Source organism: Pteropus alecto, unplaced genomic scaffold, assembly GCF_000325575.1.
Source record: "Pteropus alecto unplaced genomic scaffold, ASM32557v1 scaffold21, whole genome shotgun sequence".
NCBI lineage: Eukaryota > Metazoa > Chordata > Mammalia > Chiroptera > Pteropodidae > Pteropus > Pteropus alecto.
Window position 1 is genome coordinate 19,964,909 of NW_006436282.1, and position 19,438 is coordinate 19,984,346.

Below are 19,438 nucleotides of genomic sequence, written 5' to 3' on the forward strand. Positions count from 1 at the left end.
TTTTTGTGGATCAGTACTTTGTTCCTTTTTATTGCTAAATAGTAATCCATCATATGGCTAGATCACAATTTGTTTATCCATTTACCTGCCAATGGACTGCTTAATAGTGTGGGCTACTGGGAATAAAGCTGCTCTGTACACCCCTGCGCCTGTCCTGTGTGGACATGTTTTCATTCCTCTTGGGTAAATACCTAGAGTGGAATCACCAGGCCAACATCACTTTGGTTTTGGAGCCATGACGAAGCTGTATGACCTCTGTGGGTCTCGCGCTCCTCAGCTGGGCAGAGGAACAGTGACATTGGACGCCCTCCCCTCTCAGAGCAGCTCTTCATAGGAAGGAGGGCAGGGAGTTTCCAAGACGCTGGAGCTGAAACTTATCTGGTCCTCTAGACCTTGAGATGCCCTTTATATGGCCCTATGACCTTGATGTATCTTATTGGTGAGATGTTCAGTTCTTCCATGTGTTAAAGGGCCCCCAAAATGTAAAAGGACCTCAAAGCGGGTGAAGCCAAGAGGCACCCCCACCCCCACCCCAACTGTGATGGCGATTGGGCCTATGTGGGCACATCCTTTGACCGGAGGGGATACGGCTCGTTAACAAGTGTGTCCATCTGTTAGAAACATACAATATTTTGTTTTCTTACTGCTTTGAATTTCCACAGTTAAAAGGGTTACTATTGCTACTTTTACTAAAAAGAAAAACAGGATATAAAAATCTGTAAACCTGCTAACTCTTTACTTGTACCATCCGTAAGTCTCACCATGGTTACCTTAAATACTCCTGAATTAATGGTAACAAATAGTGTCATTTCTGTGTTCAGTCAGGTATGTGCCCATTGCCCAGAGCAGGTCATGAGCAAATCCCACCTGCACTGCACATCGCCGGAACCAGCCTTCCCTGTGCAGACCAAAACTAAACACGCACAAGCAGTCCTGGCCAGGGCTGGTGAGATGCTGTCTGCCGAAAGTGCAGGATTCAGTTCAGGGCGAATCGTGATTTCTTTGTTTTGAATGTGAGATAGAGCTACTTCAAGAAGCCCTAATTAACCTGACAACGTCAGCCATTTCCACCACTGACAGCCTACGGTTCCTGAACACGACGACCTTATTTACCAGTGGAGGGTATGTATCTTGAGTGCAGGGTAGGGCACTTCCAAAGCTGATGATCTTTCTCAACTGGCAGTTTAAGTAGAGACAGTGTTAACATAATCAGTTGTTTCTGTCCTTTATTTCATTAATCCTCACGGTGAGGTAGGCATTGCCTCCAAAGCACAGATGAGGAAACTGAGGCTTGGAAAGGTGTAAGACCACCTATCTCTCAAGCATCAGATCTCTCTGAGGCCGAAGGATGTCACCACTTTACTTCCACATCCCCAAAGTGTTAGAAGGTGGCCCAGAAAACTCCTGATACACATTACACCCTTTGTCAGCATACCCAGGTTGCTTACTAATGCCCTAAGCTGACCTTCCATAACGATCATAGGCTATAAAACTGTTTGCCCCAAATCAGTTTCCACTGCTCTCACCTTCTTCTCATTCTTTTGGAATTTACATTTGCTTTACAATATCTAGACACTTCTGAGTGTGAATATAGAGCTTGTAACTGTACTAAAACAGCAAAGACAGAATGACCTCGTGTAATCTGTATCTTGCCTTACTCATCATCGGTGCTGATAATTTAGTCCATCTATGTATATGTCATGTTCATGAAGTGTCTGTCCTACACGTATATAACCTGCTTCTAGTAAGAGATGTAAATGCTGATCTACAAGGATTAGAAAAAAGCTTTGTGCTTTTCTGTATCTCTAATGCCTGGCACAGTGCCTGTAACAAAATAGATGCTCAATAAATTATGTCAAAGGAAAAGATACCAAATCCTGGTGTTGTGTAAAATAGCAGCTACTCCAGCTGGGAACCACGTGAACTTAGGCAAGTTATTATTTAAAAGAACCTCAATTTCTTTGTCTTTAAAGCAGGGTTAACAATAATGGTCGCCTGTGTCCCATCAGTGTTAACAAGGATCAAATTAGATGCGAATGCTTTTGTGCACTATGAAGTGCTAGAATCCATTATTAGTATTACAGATCAGCATCGATTTGATGGTTTTCTTCAATTCAAGAAAACGATCCCACTTTCTGTTTTAAGTGGGATAGTTGTGAGAAAGTAACTGAAATACTATTTCGTTGTTGTCGTCCTTACTCTATCAACACTTAGAGTAGCAGGAGAAGATTCAAAATAAATAGCCATACAAGATGGTAGGGAAGGAAGCAGCATTAGCCACGAGATTGGACCATGGCACTCAGGAAGCAGGATAAAGGTTTTACAGGTCAATCAAAAAAGAAGATGAAAGGGCAATGATCAGGACAAAGTAGAACATCAACAAACAAGCAAACAGACCACAGGCCAGGAAGGGGTGTGTGAGTGACCCTGAGCATGATGTGAGCCAGATAATACAGCCACTCCTGTCATTCTCCAGCTACAAGACAGAAAATTTATGTGAAAAGGGAAATATAAATCAAGGCCATTTGCTTTGTAGAAAGATTTGAGGGAATGTTTCTTAGGCATCACCCAGACTGTCAACTCTTGAGGGCAAAGCCTGCTGGAAAAACCAAACCATGGCCTCAGGAATTCATAAGTAGGTCACAAAATTCAGTCAGGCTGAAATATTTTGCTTCTCTTTTCTCATTTCCACCATTCAAAAGGATAGGATTGATCTCCCTAAGGTTTTTCCTTCTACTTCATTCTCTTTTTTGGCGGGGGGAGAAAAGAGGGAGGGGTGTTAGTTTAGGCCTTAGTTATTTTTTTCTAAGACTTTCTGCCTTTATTAAGCCTATTTAAGTTTATTTTGCTGTTTAAAATAAAAGGCATGGGGAGAGAGCTCCCTTCACCTCCGTTCGGAGACAACGTCTAAAATGTCAGGCAAAATTCTATCAGTTCTACATCTGCGTTACAGAGTAATTTCTATCCTAAGGGAAAAAGTTAATACTTTACTTTTTTAAATGATCTGCTGTATATCAGTAACTCGGGAAAATTTCAAAATCCTTATAAGTTGGACGATTTATTAAAAAAGCCATAAAGGAATGTTAAGGGTCTACTATAAGGCCAAAGAGCAAGAGATACAAGAATGTGAAGTGAAGTAACAACGTCGGAACTTAAATTATGCATAACGGATGCAATGTCAGGTGGCCGAAACAAGAAAACAAAAAAATGGGTTTTATTTCCTTGGATGCCTTTCTCTGGTTTAATACTTGAATATGTTCCCCCCCTGAGTCAGCCAAAATATATATACAAATATTTTCCAGGAGAGACTATGCAATGCTATTCTAACCAGAAATCCAGCCAACTCTTTCCATGGCTTCTCCATTAAGACATAAGCGCGCATCTGTTCAGTCCCCGTGGACTCATTTCCGAGTCTCAGAGAAGGGGCTACAGCAATCTTCCTCCAGGCAAGGTGGAAATATGTTAACCAAGCAGGAAAACACACAGCTATGACAACTAGGCGGGCCACATTTTCAAAAGTGGTTTCTCAGCTCCGGCTATAGGTGAGAATTACCTAGCTCAAGAGAGCTTTTAAAAACTCCCGATGTCCAAGCCTCGGCCACCAATCAAATCAGTCACAGGGGTAGAGCCCAGGCTAAAGGTTTAAAAATTCTCTGGGTGATTTCCATCTTCAGCCTGATTGAAAGTCACTCTTTTAAGAGACTCAGTGGGCAGCTATGGGGACAGAAAAAAAAAATTACTTTCTTAACTAAGCTATAGGCACTAATAACCAAAACACCCTGCTAGCTAATGATGGATGCAAAGCTAACTTAAGACCTTTCCTACGGGTGGGGACAGGGGCGGGGGGTTGGTTAGGTCAGAGTAATTCTGAGTGTATCTTCCAGTTACATGTACTAAAATAATTGTTTTAGTTACAAAAGTAATACAGGCTCATGTTAGAAAACGGGGGAAAAAAAATAACATCCATCTTTCTATCATGGAAAGACAGTTAACTTTTTTGGAGTAAAAAAATAAGATTGGGATCATACTGAGCATTTAGTTTTGTAACACGATCACGTGAAAACCCTTCCTTGTCATTACGGAATGGCTTACGACACTGTTGCGAATGGCTGTGAAGCAACCCAGGGTTTGACAGGACCGTTATTTACTAATTGGTGTTTGACTGTTGCTTTAGGTTTATTCACAGACACAGTTAGGACCATGATCCCTTGAACTGCACATTAAGATTAATCTAAGAGGTCTTAAAAGGATACAAGAGCGGTATAATGGTAAGGTGGGGAGAGGAGAAGTCCCGACAGGCAGCAGCACTGACCAGTTCCGCTGGTGTAAACACTCCCACCGTGGCCGATTTCAAGATGATCCCTTTTGGAGTTGTCTAGTTAACTGGGGCAGCTGAATGGCTAAAGGTCTGATAGTTTTAAAAAATGTAGCAATGTGGAGAGAAAGTATGAATACCCTGGAAAGACCACCTTTTATTGAACAGATAAACGTGAAGCTTTGTGCAAGCTAATCTTATCAAGCCTCTATTTCTTTAATCTGTATATGGGAATAATAGCATTGTCTTCAGTGGGGCTGGTGTTAGGATTAAAAACATCACATATAAAGTATATGGTAAGCACAGATAATAAACACTCTACAGATGTCAGCTGCCTTTCTTAGTAATTACACTGTAGATATTATTACTTCTAAAGGAGAAGGGTATGAATTGTTTTAACTTTATTTTCAGGGAATTTAATGATGTTTATCTCTAAATTCCATGTCTTTATGATTTAAACCATGGGTAGCAAACCATGGCCTGCGACCCCAATCTGGCCTGGTTTTGTAAGTCAAGTTTTACAAAAACTCTGAGTTTTAATGGAACCTCCCCCCGTCCCCTATTTGTTTATGCAGGTCTATAGCTGCTTCCACAGTGCAAGGTCAGAGAAGTGTTTACTATCTGGTCCTGGACAGAAAGTTTGCTGATCCATGATTTAAACCATTCTAAACTTTCCTTAAGTGAATACTTTCTTTTTCTACATATTAAAAGCAAGCTGAGCAAATAAGGAGAGGAAATGAAAAAGATGAGATGAGAAGATTCTCCTACGAGTTCGAAAACTGCAAAATAAATCTTGGTTCCAAGAATACTTAAGAAATACTTGAAACTCTAGGATAATGCTGAGCTCGAATTCAGCAGATTTTAAAGAATATTTTGCAAATGAAATTTTCTAGACGATGACTATTACTTCTGGACCAGGAATGTACCTTGAATATGGAACTTGGAAGAGTAAATTTAAGGGGTAGAAACATGGGATATTATTTATAACCTGGCAATGAAAGTGACTGAAACCACATTAGTCAGGCAAAATAAGCTGATCTCTCTAACTACAGGTAAAATAACATTTCCAACATTGAAAAATGTACACAATCAAAACTGTACAGGGTAGGGGTTTAAGAAACCATTTCCCCTGCTAATTTTTGATGTTTATATGGAATGTTCTTCAAGCAGCAAATAACTTACCAATGATCTTAACAGACTGAAAATGATACATCTTTACCACAACATAAATTAATTCTCTCAGTGGGAAATTGCTAGAATAGGCAAGGTGTCAGAAAGATTTCTTTATGTCTGAAAGAAAGGAAATGATTCCATTTCTTCCAAACATTCTTACGTGAAAAATAATAAACTCTCACTTTTAAACTGTTTTGATTTTCGTGGGGTTCTAAGGCACCCTTACTGACTGGGGCGCTCACGGTTATCTGGCGTTGGCCATGAGTCAGTCACTATTAAGTCGGGTATAAAACACACACAGGTGTCAAACTGCCCCCATAATTCATATTATACGTGAATAAATATTCACAGAAATACTCAGAAAAGAGGATCACGAAATTATATTCACATAGCATTCCTTAGATTCACACAGCAAATGTCACACAAAGATCTTGGAAAGTAAATCTTCAGAGTAAAATGTAAGGGAAATGATAGTGGCCTATCTAAAGGAACTGGACAAATGCCTAACACAAATGAACCTCATCCTCTATAGAAGAATGACCCTGATTTTGTTCCTGAAGCAACTAGTCGAAAACTCCAGATGACAGAGACGAACATTTATTGAATGCTGGGTACGTACATAGGCTATCACATTTAACTCACACAAAAACCTGTAAAATGGGGATGGTACTATTAGAAAATTTTAAAGGGAGTTCAGGTAGGAACTCTGATCCGTCTGCCTCCCATGCCTATCCTGTTTTCGAAACACCCAATCCTGTCAGAACACAGGTTGTCTGTCAACCATGAGTCCCCTGAGATGCCCCCAGAAAAAGAGGTCCCATAATCAAGGTTAGTTCAACTAAGTTTGGGAAATTTACTAAATCCTCCCCTTGGAGAATAACAACATATATTAAAGCCTGGCGTGAAAGAAACCAGTTTACCTTTCTTCAATCCATCATTTCCCCAAACTTATTAGGGAATCCCTTTTCCCCACCTACTAAGTAATAGGGTCAGCCCACTGTGTCTGTGGGTTCCACATCCACGGATTCAACCAACTGTGGTTCAAAAAACTATTAGGAAAGGAACCCTACGTTGTTGCTGACATGTACCACGTAGTTAGGTCTACAGTGGTTGCATCTATAGTGAACAATTAGACTTTTTTTCTGGTTATTCCCCGAACAATACGGTATAACAACTATCTATGTACATAGCACTCACATTGCATTAGGTGTAATAAGTAATCGAGAGGTGATTTAAAGTATATGGAGGATGTGTTTATGGTATACGAAAATACTACACCCTTTTATATAAGCAACTTGAGCATCTGTAGGGGGTTCTGAAACCAACCCCCCGAGGATACTGAAGGATGACTGCATTCTGAAACACATTTCACGAAATACTACTGTAGTCGCCTTTGCACAATGTTGTCCCCCTGGCTGGATGCGCCTCCTTTCCCGCTTTATCTGTTTGACTCCTACTGAATCTTTCACGGAAGCCTTTCCTGACTGGGCGGAGCTTCTGTCTAGATGCTCTCAAACCACCAAGTTCTTCTATGTGTCACTTGTCGTGGTTACAATGCCATATTTATTGGTGTATTTATTTGATTAATGCCTGTCTATACTCCTACTGAGGGGAAGGGAGAAATAGTTCATGCTTCTCAGATGGGAAAACGAAGAAGGACGTTTCCAGCCGCTCTCTACCATCTTTACTCGTTCCTGCTCACCGACGAGCAATGACTTAATGGCCCTCTGAACTGGGAAGAAAGGACTGCACCCGGTTCAGCTGAGGGCTCAGGGTGCGCTCTGCTCCGCTCGTACTCCAGGGTGAGCTTAGAAGGGCCATTTGGGAAATAAACTAAATCCAGGGAAGACATACTAACGAGCCCAATGGTTACAGATCCAAGACCCATTCCGCAGTTCAGCTCTATCCACTAATAAAGTTGACTTTGATCTTCACCTCTGACTCGGACTTTTCAGCTGCTTTTACATTTGGGAAAGGAAGACACAAATGTGCTTGTGGTCCCCAGAATGCCAGCATCATTCACTCAGGACGAGGACGGGGTCTCCCCTGGCTCACTACTGTAGCTCAGTGCCTGGCACATAGGAGGCGCTCTAAATGTGTGTGTGTGTGTGTGTGTGTGTGTGTGTGTGTGTGTGTGTAATTGTTTTATAATGGAAAAATTTCAAATTAGCAAAAATTGGGAGATTGGTATAATGAACTTTTCTATACTCATCACCCAGCTTCATCAATAATCAATACACGGCTGTCTTGTTTCATCTACTCCGCCTGACTAAAGCAAGTCCAAGACATCGTCACATCGCTTCATACAGAATAAATGGTAAAAGTCTGAAAAAGTATCTATAAAACCATTATCACATACATATTATAAACAATGATTTCAGAATACTTCTTCAATCATAAACAGATGAATGAATCGACAAACTCTACAAAGACCAGTAAAGGATCACAGAAGAGGTGGATCTGAATCATCATCTGCCCGTGGTCCCCAGCCCATGTCTGTCTGTCTGTCACACACACACACACTCACTCACTCTCTCTCTCCCGCTCTCGAGGTGGCAGCCAAGCCGCTCACCTGTTGGCGTGCTGCTGCGGAACGAGGAGGAGGGGGTGATGGGCGGGGTCACGGGCGGAGTGAGGCTTCCGCTGCTGTGACGTGGTGGAGTGGACACATTCCCGCGCGACACGGAGCTGGACAGGGTCAGCGAGAGCTTCGGCTGGATCTTCTTCTTCAGGGACTCCTGCTCTCGGCGGGCAGCATCTGTCATGAATCTGAGAAGACAAGTGCAGGTAAGTAACCGGGGCCATCTACAGAGCAGGAGGACTTACGACAGTCACCTGAGTTTGACGGATGCTGCCTTCGGAGAAAGGGGCTGCTCACAGGTCTGTCCTGTCTCAAGGCTCACCACAGATTCCCTTCCCTGCGTGATGAGATCCTCTCGCTTGCTGCTTTCCGGCTGCCCAGAGCCAGGCCGATGTCTTCCCTCAGCAAATGCTCCCTGCGGGGACTCAGGCCCAGACACCCTCTGCGCTCGCTGCAGTGCAGGCAGCTACAAGGCTTTCCCGCTCTTTCAACCCAGAGAAAGCCCACCCATTCTCCAAGCGCCCCGACCACCCCCGGGCACAGACATCTCCTTCGTTTGCGGGCTGGCAGTATTTCCCGGACGTGCCACTCCACTGCCAGTTGACATTAGGGCCTCAAGAAAGCTCTGATTCTTAATATTACTCTAGATTCTCATATTGGGTTTTTAAATGTTTCTTGGCTGACTGAAGGTCTTGTCCCCATCACCATTAGCTGAAAGGAAAGGACTGGAGTCCCTGTAATTGTTGCCTGCTCACTGCCCAGCCCACTTGAGCAAACATTTACAGAGCGGCTGCGAATGCAGGTCTGCCCAGGCCGATGCAAGAAGGGAAGAGAGCCACACCCGGAGGAAGGTCGCCAGCAAAGATCTGCTTGTGTTGTGATGTTATCCCTCAGAAAGGCAAAGGTGACTTTTCCTGAAGGTTTCACCACGGAAACTTCAAAGTTATTCTTTCAACACTTCTCTCAGGTTAATAATATTCAAGTTTTCTTCGTTTCTCACTGTACAAGCTAACATTTCACAAATTCATGTAATATGAGATTCAAAACGATCTACGAAATGGTATCTTTTACCTGAAGAGCAAATGTCTTTTTGTATCATTGACAGGCAGACTGTCAGCTGCATTTAAAAAAAAACTGCGATGGAAAATCTAGTGAGCGGAGTATATGAACGCATTTAGGTAATAAAGCAGGTACCAGTGCCCACCGCCGAGGCTGAAAACAGGACATAACACAGCCCTTCGAGTCCTCTCTGTACTCCACCCCTCATCAATTATGTTTTGACTATTTTAATACAATTCATTGTAACGAATTTCACTGCTCTTCGACATGGTATTTTACCCAACCCATTTCACATTCTGCCCACAAAACTCCTTAGTATTTGTCTTCAGTACACTATAAACTTTTGGAAGTCAACAGATAGTTTCAATGCCTGGTAAAAGCTTAGGGTCGATCAAACACCCAATGAAACAATATTACGATATTGTTACTGTGTCTTAAAATGTCTGCTTTTATACTTGGAACATGAATGGCACGTTTCTTGAATAGCTTCTGCAATACAACCTAGATATATAAACTGGATTTTATATGTACACAAGTGTAGTAAAAGCTACATACTTGGCCTTGAGCTCTTAGGTTTCGCACTAAAAGATGGTGATGATTTAAAAAGAAACGACAATGCAAAACAGAATTGTTTGTACTCGGTAGCCAGGTCCTCGTTTATTTTCAGATGCAAAGTTGGCGCTACTGCTCTTAAAAATGCTATTTCCCTCCCCATAAACCTCTACTCAAAATATGGGCTCTCAGAGAAAAAAGCAAGAAACGAGTGCTTTCTTTTATTATTCTAAGCAGAACTACTAAGAGGCACAGTGCTGAGCTCAAATTGGGGTAAGCAGTGTAGGCAAAACCATAGGCCAAGCACATGCTTCTTCCAGGAAGACCAACTGTTCTCAATGTAGGCAGTGTAAACTAGTGTGTCAAATAGTCAAACGCAGATATGGTATAAGGTAGAACAAAAAAAACCTACGTTTTTGCATCGTCAGGAAGAACATGGAGTAAGGCAGTCTACAGGTCAAGTCCTGGCTGTGTTAGTTGCTATGTGATTGAGGGATGTTGATAAACCAGTCTGAACCTCAGCTTTATTCTCTGTAAAATGGGACTAATAATTGTAACGAATAATTGTAATAATCGTAAAGGGTTAACATACATCTTTTCCCTTTCTGCAAGAGGTTTTGATCTTTGGATAACTTTGGTGACCTGCTAAGATGCTATGTCAACTATGCTAACAGACAAAGCCCTCTGTGGCCTCTGGTCATCTTTTGAGTCTGAATGTTCATGATCTGAGAGGATCATGATCACAGGGTGATGACGGCGCCGACTTGGGAGGGTCGTGGTAAGGATTCAATGAGGTAGCGGGGCCTGCCATAAAGGAAGTGGCTCAAAATTCAGAAGCTGTTATCATTATAATAAGCTTCACAATGTGGTTTTATCTCTATATCCCTCATTAGCCCCCAGTTTCTTGAGAGCGCACTGCATGTTCATGGCACTGAAAGCCTCACGTATAGGATGGATTGTGCAATGGCTGACCAGGAATCAGCTCAGAGTCGCATACGGTCATGTACAGAGACACTCGCGTGTGTGTGTGTGAGAGGGAGAGGGGGGGCAGGCACTTTTCTATGTCCTCGCTCACTCTGGTTAAAAAGTATTAATAGCTCAGATATAAAACAACAACTATAAACAACCACAACAACACACACACGCATCCCCTCTCTGTGTTTAGTCAGCTATGGGTGGCAATCTATTTTTGCTTTGTACCTGCTAAGTGCTTTCTCGGCATGAGAATGAAGCACCATGTTTTAAAAGCCTTAAACATAAAACTCAAAGCACTGCTGCCAGCCTTTCTCTCCCTCTCCCTTCCCTCCCTCCTCTCTTGGATTGGTGGTTTGAACTTGCAGCTACACCTATAAATCATGGCGACTTTGCCCCACCGAGATACACAGCTGCACAATTTACTGCTGGTGACAACATGCACATGCACGGGCATTCGGATGCCCCGGGAGACTGGCTGAAATTCCCTCATTTCTCGCCGGCGATGCTGCACTGGTCTTCCTCTTTCACTTGTTAACCACGACTTCACCTACTTTTTGATATTGAACCCTAAAGTTTTAAAGCAATGTTCTATCAATACAGCTTTTTGTCAAAAGGTGGGCAGATTCCCGATGGCCAAGAATCATCTGGGGAGACAAGTTTATAAAGAGCTCGATGAGGCAGAGAGTAAAGGCTGCACTGCAGCCAAGGACTGAAGATTCGAGTTACTTGGCTCTGAGCAGAAAACCAGACAAAACCATTTCCATTTTCAAAGGCGCTGCACTCCGTCTGACACGCCCTCAGAGGATCGCGGCCCAGATCTTTCCATTGTCAGGATTAGAAATGACCCCCCGTACGTCCCCCTCTGCCCCCCCAAGGCTGGGAGGGAATTCGGCCTTGGGAAGCCATGTTACTCTGTAGTCTGATGAGTTTTTCTCAATGGGTTTTGATATGATTGGTCATCTTTCTGAATGAAGCCCTTGGTAATCAGGGCCAAGAGGAGGTTTCAGAGCTGCAAGAAACCTGGATAAGACAGATCGCCTAGTCCAACCCCCTCGTTTTTCAGTGTAACTGAGAACTATGGCAGAGTGGCCTGGTCAAGGTCACTGCTGGCTGGTGGTAGAGCTGGCATCAGAGAAATTAAGCCTCGAGACTGAATCACACGCTCCTACTCCACCATGCTGCCGTGGGCACGGCAACGACCCCTGAGCGTTCTTGTTCCTGCTTCGGAGTTAGGGTTTTCAAAGTTGAAAGTGGGTAAAGGACCAGAAGGCCTCATTCTCGCCATGTCAGCCGAGTTCTGCTATGCCGGGGCCCGCGTGGCTCCCGGGGGGCCCTGGGTCTGTGGCCTCCCTGGGATGCGATGTGGGGAAGGCTGGCTGTGCCCACCTGCCTGAATTCTTTCTGCTTTACCACGGGAAGCGTTCTGATCTCACGGCGGCAGTGTGCTGGGGTGGGCTCGTCCTGGCTTGTGAGAGACGAATCTTAAATTTTCAGGGATTTTGTGAGCCAGTTGTCAAACACGCCCATCATTAAAAATTAAATCATGTCAACTTGTAATTAAAACAAGCATATTAAAAACAAAGGCAATAATATTCAAAGCTTATTGGTTTTTAATTTACTCCATTTTATTATTATCTATGTTATCGAGGTTATTTACTTTAGTATCATATCTGTCTGGTAGAATTACTAGATAACGATGAGCTAGTGACCCTCTTCCCAACTCTGTTCAGTGACGTCATGTTGGTAGCTTGAAAGTGGCCACGGCGGGAGTATTTACAACATGGAAATGGGCAAAGATTATAGATCAGGGCTTTTTTCTCCTCTGAGTCAGTTATAAAACATTTACCATAAAATACGCTTTGGAGTTATTTTTTAAATGTGGGATAAAAGCATTTGAACCAGGCTCCTTGACGACTCACTGAAGGAGCTAAATGGAGGAAGGGATAGAAAATGGATAAGAAAGGCTTCTTTTTCTTTTAAACATTATAAAAATAACACATTTCATTAAAGGACAATCATTAAAAATTTTTTTATAGATTTGCGCCTTTTGTTCAAAAACATTTTTTAAAAGCTGGAATATATGGATATGCATATATAAATGAGAATACATGATTTACACGTACAATCGAAAGGATAAAATGATACCACTCAGCTTATGGGGAAAAAAATGCTAGAGCCTGTGAAGGTTTCCAGATACAATTTCGGTGGATTTTTCAGGGTATTTTCCTTCTACTATTGCTTTTCTATAGAGAAAAATGAATATTTCTTAAGGAAAAAAAACCCAGTCACCTGAGGGTTCATTCACTGTTGACTAACAGCTAGGAAATCTGCGGTCAGGCAAAGCCATGTTTTCATTTTGAAACCGAAACTGCCATAAGATTAATTTTAACTTTCCTACAAATCAGAAATGCCTAAGTTACTTTAATTTAATACGGTCATTTGTAGTAATATTTGTTATTGCTTGGGGAAGTACATATTCCTTAAGTAAATTTTCAAGACTCCATTATAAATCTTTTAAATCCTTAGACCACAATGTTCATTCAGTCTGACATGTTAAACGTGGAAACATGACTATAACACCACAGGGGGAAATGTCAAACTGCTGGTCCGGGGAGACCAGTTTCAACCACAAACTCAGGAAATTTACAGAGCTCCCTGGAACCTGGGCACAGACTCCACCGCCACCTCTCTCTACGGCCAAATACCTGAGCCTAAGTGTCCTGCTGGGGAAAACCACTTGGCTTTCCCTGGCTCTCGAGAACTCAACGATGGAAGTGACCACTCGAAACTCGAGTCTCTCTCACAAAAACTTGACCAGAATCCAAACCCCGAGATGCGTGCTGTGGTTTAGTTGTTGTTATAAGGCTCTGGACAGGGCGTGTGGTCCAGAGAGCCGAGTCTGGCCCTGGGAGGGAGAAGCGGGTGGCCGTGGGAAGTCCCAACACTCCCCATGCCGGCCCCAGTTTTTCTCCTTGTTAAAACTGAGGAGTTCTGGGTTTATGGCTGGATGGAATATAGCACCCTAGGTTCCTTCCCAGCTCTGTCAATGATTCTAGCAACAGCACTGTGTAGTGTTTTCCAAACTTGACCTCAACCCATCATAAGAAATGTATCTCTATGGGGAGCCTGTACACACATAGGTATAATTAGGTCTGCAATCTGCAATTTGGAAATCTCCAAAGCTCTGGCGTTGAAAATATTTTTTACAAGTTTGGCAGCAAAACTCAGTAGGAGACAAACCCTGACATGAACTACTTAAAGGCCACTTACACACTTTATCGATTGTATTTAGTGTGAATGTTAACGTGCTTCACTACACAAATATGAATGTTTTTGATTACAGGGGGCTACCCCAGACCCTGCAGGGAGTGTCGGGTAATATGAAGTGTTTGTACCATGTTATCTTTCTGAAATCAGAAGAATTGAGTTATAACACATATCTGGATGCAAAGAGAAAGAATTTTTATGTAAATGCCTGAAACAAAAATTTCATGAGACGATCCTTACTACACGTGATGGACCCTGATATTTTTCTATTCTGTTTCATTTGAACGAAATATCTTGGTCATGACCACCATAGACTTCTCAACCTAACGCGTCATAGCCCTCAGTTTGAAGATGTAGAGTAGCAGTGAAGGGGGTAGACTTCGGAGGTAGGGTAGTGAAGACTGAGTTAATGCATGTAAAGCACTTGGAACAGGGCCAGGCCCTTTGTGCTTGACAAATGTCTGGTTCCTGGTACACAATGGATGAGAATGACACTTGTTCTGGAAATCTTGACCAATCTTTTTCATCTCTGCCACTTACATCAGCAATTTGGTTACTTCTGAGCTGAATTACTGAGTATTAGGATAAGTACTGCCAATCATGAGTTTGGCTGATTCTAAGAGCAAAGAGCCACCTTTCCTGATTCTGAGTGCACTTATTAACTACAGCTGTCATCATAGGCAAATTCACGAAGGTAGTTACAGCAGCTAGAATACAAACAGAAGGTTCCTCTCCTTAGGGACAACATGTTGGGGTGCTGTCCATAAACCCATACGCCTCCTCTTCTGTACTTCTCTGCCTTGATTCTTCAGAAAAACCAATCTGCAGAAGGCCTTTCTAGCAGGCGACAGACAGGTGACCAGCCATCGTGCAGCTAGCTGGCAAAAGCTGTCTTTCTATGCAGTTGAAGCCCGCCCCCTACTAGGGAGATTCACGAAGCTGCACAAGGTTCCGACGTGGTCCACAAACAGACCCTCTGCACAATGTACCACATCCAACTACTTCGAATGAAATTCAAAAGCTCCGTTCTGCTTTTTCAGTGGCCTTTCGAGCATTACCATTTTTCAGTGAAAAGGAGTTTATGAAACCCAGAAAGCCTTTGAGGAAAGCTGCCGGGAGCTGGCACACAGGCCACGAGATTCCAAGCACTCCTATATCTGGGAGCGCATGGCTACAGAAAATGAGATTTCTGAATTGACAAGGACACAATCGATCTTTCCAAAGGAGAGCCCCCCCACCCCCCATACATTATGGATTTTTCTTTCCTCCGACTGCTGCTACGTGCAATGGAGGATGAGGATGGACAGAGAGCCAGTGAGGCAGCAAAACAACTCGCAGGGCGTTTGAATAGAGGCTGTGGGAAACGGCCAGGGGAATAATGGACACATTTCAGCATGGGATCACGTGTGGCCCACATGTCCTGAGGATTTGGCTGCTCTAGGTCTCACAGTAATGATGGCTTTCAGAACGCACATCTGCTAATAAATTCATGGGGCGGTTCTTCTCATTTCAGTAGGAACTTAAAGGCACAGTGAAGCTGACGGGGTGTTTCGTTAAGACACCTGGTCAGTGAAACACGACCTGCAAGCGGCCAGTGGAGTGAAGGCTCATCCACACCCCTTGATTAACAGTGGGGCCTTTTCTGATGATCCGAGAACTTAATAAATGCTCTTCTTTTCAGTAGACCAAAGAAAATTTGGACTCCCCAATAACACTAGTTTCGGAAAGTTTCTAGTAATGTTGAACATTATCTGTTTTAATCCTCATTCCAGAGCTATTTTTGACTTCCTGATCTGAGGCCTAAGGGGTGGATTTTGAAGCTCCATAAAAATTTCTGCAGTGTCACCAAAATGCTGAGCCTCTTTTTAACATGCTGCTATTAAAATTTTAATGCTAAATAATAAAACTAAAAGCAGACTAGGAAAAAAAACGCATACCGTCTGATCAGATCAGTTTGGCACTTAGCTTGTAAGGGTTTGTGTGTGTGTGATTTTCATCTGATATTCAAATGGGCATAATTTCGAAGTGCCCAGCTAATGAATCGGATTTTGTTCTTGGGTACCAAACCAAAACTGACAGAATTATTGCATTAAGTGAGACATTATTATTTTTTTCTTTCATCTTTTCTTTATTTAGTTTATATCTGACACATACATAAGGATATAGCTCCTGGACTTTGAGGAGTTCTGGCCTAATTTGCACAAAATAAATTAACATGAGGGCAAGCCAATTTCATATCGGACCCGGAAGCTACTTTTGCTTATAATGTTCACTTTATTTTGGGGAACAGAAGGAAAAAAAAAGAGAAGGGGGTAAAAAAAAAGACAAGAGGTGATCTTTCTTTTATTTATTCTCTTAATTATATTTTTTTCTTTTTAAAGGGCAGCTACAGTTAATTTACCTTTTTATGGTATACTATAGCTTGAATATTCTAAAACTCTTAAATATTTAATAACGTTGGGTTGCCCATTTTTATTGCCAAGTGGTGTATCTTATCTAACTACCATCTACCATCAGTAGCTTCTCATTCAAAAGAAAAGCATTTTAACATAAAATATAGGATGGACTTAATCTTAGAACAGTCCTTGAGAAAGACTGTTCTTTATTGTGAGATTATGATAACAACAGAAAAGCATGGGAAAATCAAAAAAAATTTTTGAGATACACAGAAGCTACAACATAAAATTTGATTTTGACATTATTTTGTAATCATATATGTATACTATAAAATACTGCTTCAAACAGTTATTACATATAATATTATTCTCTAGATACAAGTTATTAAAAAATATCCAAATTTATATTCTATTGTTGATATTTCTATCAGTTTCAAGGAATGTTGATGAAAACGGAACTATTAAATTTAGGAGGAATCATTTGCAATATGCTGGGCAAAATGAAAGAAGTCAAATACAAGAGCAATCAAATCCAGTAGCTTTTCCTTTCTGAGCTGGGAGAAAGGTGAGAGTCGCCGAGTGTCCTACGGCAGGACACGCCGGGCTGGGGATCCAGGGAGCTCCCTGGCCCCACACGCCTCAGGCAACTTGAAGATTGAAGATCAGTGGAAATATGCTCATGAATGGCATCCTTCAAAGACTAGTAGCCGTTCTGTGACTAGTATTAGGAATGACTATTTTTTTTTTTTAAACCAATAATCTCTTTTCCAGAATTTTAGCACTCTGATGAAATTCATGCATGGCAGCAGAATATAGTAATGAACAAAATCCCATTCCTAAATATTACGACTTTGTATATTCCCTATAAATCCTGGGTGTTTTCTCACAACTAAGGAATGACAGAGCTAATGTGCCTTAATGAAAGCTCTGGTCCAGATTCTAGTGACCACTATTTTAAGCCACAGGTCAGCATAAATTATCAGTGAAGCAATTAATTTTGATTTACTTTAGCGTGAATAGAGTAAACCATGGTCTTTTTCATGGTCAATGCCAAGAATAAAAACCACTTCTGAAAACTACACCCACAAATCTTTCGTTTGGCGGCCAAGTGGAATATCCCTCTCTTGGCAACTATCATTCTTTCCATTCGTTCTCTACTTTCATCTAATTGGGAATAACTTTGGTTATTTCTTACACATGTTTTTCATTGCTAATTTGACATCCATGTAAAAACCAATGAACAAAACAAAGAAGTTGCATTTTATGAGGTTCTGTGGTACGAACCTACAAATAGCTTTTGAGTTTTCTTGTTTTGCCTCCTTTGGAAGTAAATTAAATGAGTTATTTGAGGTTTCCATGTAAACTGCTAATGAGATGATGCATAATTCTCCCCATAAGCTGGGAGAAGTTTAAAAACTAAGAAAATATTAGATTTAGGGTCTCTGGAGCTTTAGTTCCAGTATCATTAACAGCTGTGAACAGAGCCTGGTGGTTGAAAGCTGAGGTTCTAGAGGCGAACTCTTAATCTGATTTACTAGGCATTTGAGCTTGGGAAAAGAATAGTTACCCTTTCTAGTCTTGGGATCCTCATTTACAGGATCCCAAGGTACCCTTAACATCTACCTCCATGGGGGTTATTGTCAAGATATCATTAGATAAATGCAGAAAAAGCAGTTGGCTCAACATAACATTCCGTACATGTCAGGAGTCTTGGTATTTCCACGGGTGCTGGGCCTATGCTCCTGATTCTTATGTTATAAATGTAACAGCCATTTGAGTGGACATAAGATGTCATTTGTGGGTAAAACCTATGCAAGTCCATGGATGGACTTAGATATCTAAATCGGGGATCAAAAGTCTCCGTTTTGAAAGAAAAGTACTTTTCTGATGCAGCCATGACCTTCTACTTAGGTGAACTCTTCTGACCAGGTGGGCTGGGTGAAGGTCAACATTTAGCCAAGGAAGGATGAGTGATCCCAAATGAATCTAGCTCTGAGGGATGGGGTACCCTGGAAGGCTCGGGTTAAGAAAACTCTGGGCTGAGAAAGAAGAGAAGCAAGTGCAATGGCAGAGGACTCTCAATGTCAGAGAAGATCTCAAACAGGCAGGGTTTGTTTACGCCAGGGATGTGGCGCATACAGTGCCCCTGGTGACACTTTTAATCCTTTTAATCCACTCTGTTCATGAGGGCCATTGCAAATCGGTCACAGCACTCTTGCCTGTATTGCTTATGGATTCATTCTTAGAACCTTCATCACCGCTATCCACTGATTAAGGTGACACACGAGCTGAAAGTTTGTCATCTCTGACTTATATACAGCCCCCCACCCAATTCCATGATATTTCCACTAATATCCCGGCCTAGGCATTTCTTAGGTCAATTGGCACATACTTTATACATTTTCAGAGAATCAGGTTGCAAAGATGGCAGACAATCCATATGATATTTGAGAGAGAAAGCTATGTCTAAGACAAGAGCAGTCCTTGAAGTGAGGCGAGGACATTGAACACACATTCGGGTACCTGCGTGTATTTGTGAATACAATTACAAGGCCAACTGCTCGAATTTATATCTGTGTATATGTGACTCACTCATACGCAGAGTAGCAATTGGTAGATTAGTACTGCTCAGGAGCAGAGTGGCGGCAACAGCATTTTTCCTTAAATGGATTCATCTACTTAGGCAGTGAAACTCTTTTGGCAGCAAAGTCAGTTCTATACATGGGCTGTCCCTTCAGAAAGTCTATGTCTGTAGACATCACGAGCTTACAGACCTCAAGTTTCGTGGGCCTTGGAACTGATTGTTTTCTAAGTGATTTCCCCCGCTTTTGTTGTTAAGAGTTCAGTTTGGCTGCTTCTGGACCCAAGGGTTTGGTCGTCTCTGTTTTCTTGGAGGCTGGAGCCTCATAAATTGTTCCGGTACTTGGTTCTTCAGCTCAGCACACACCTCTGAGGGCTGAAAAAATCGCTAAACAAAAATCAAAGGGCTATCTCTTCTTTCTGCTGGAGTTAACCCAATGAGTTTGTGAATTCTAAAGATACTTGGTAAAATGTAAACTGTGCATGAATATTGGGGGTAGAGAGGATGAGGGAGCTCATGAGGTGATCATTTAAATTTTG

At 42.1% G+C, this 19,438-nt stretch overlaps 1 protein-coding gene across 1 annotated transcript in view; it reads right to left on the minus strand.

Moving 5' to 3' along the window:
* Positions 1 to 19,438, minus strand: part of JAZF1 (JAZF zinc finger 1) — a 130,734-nt gene that overhangs the window by 39,664 nt on the left and 71,632 nt on the right. Inside the window, exon 2 of the mRNA XM_006912024.3 lies at positions 8,061 to 8,257. Coding sequence (XP_006912086.2) covers positions 8,061 to 8,253 — 193 coding nt within the window. The 5' untranslated portion in view covers positions 8,254 to 8,257. The remainder of the gene's footprint in view (positions 1 to 8,060; positions 8,258 to 19,438) is intronic.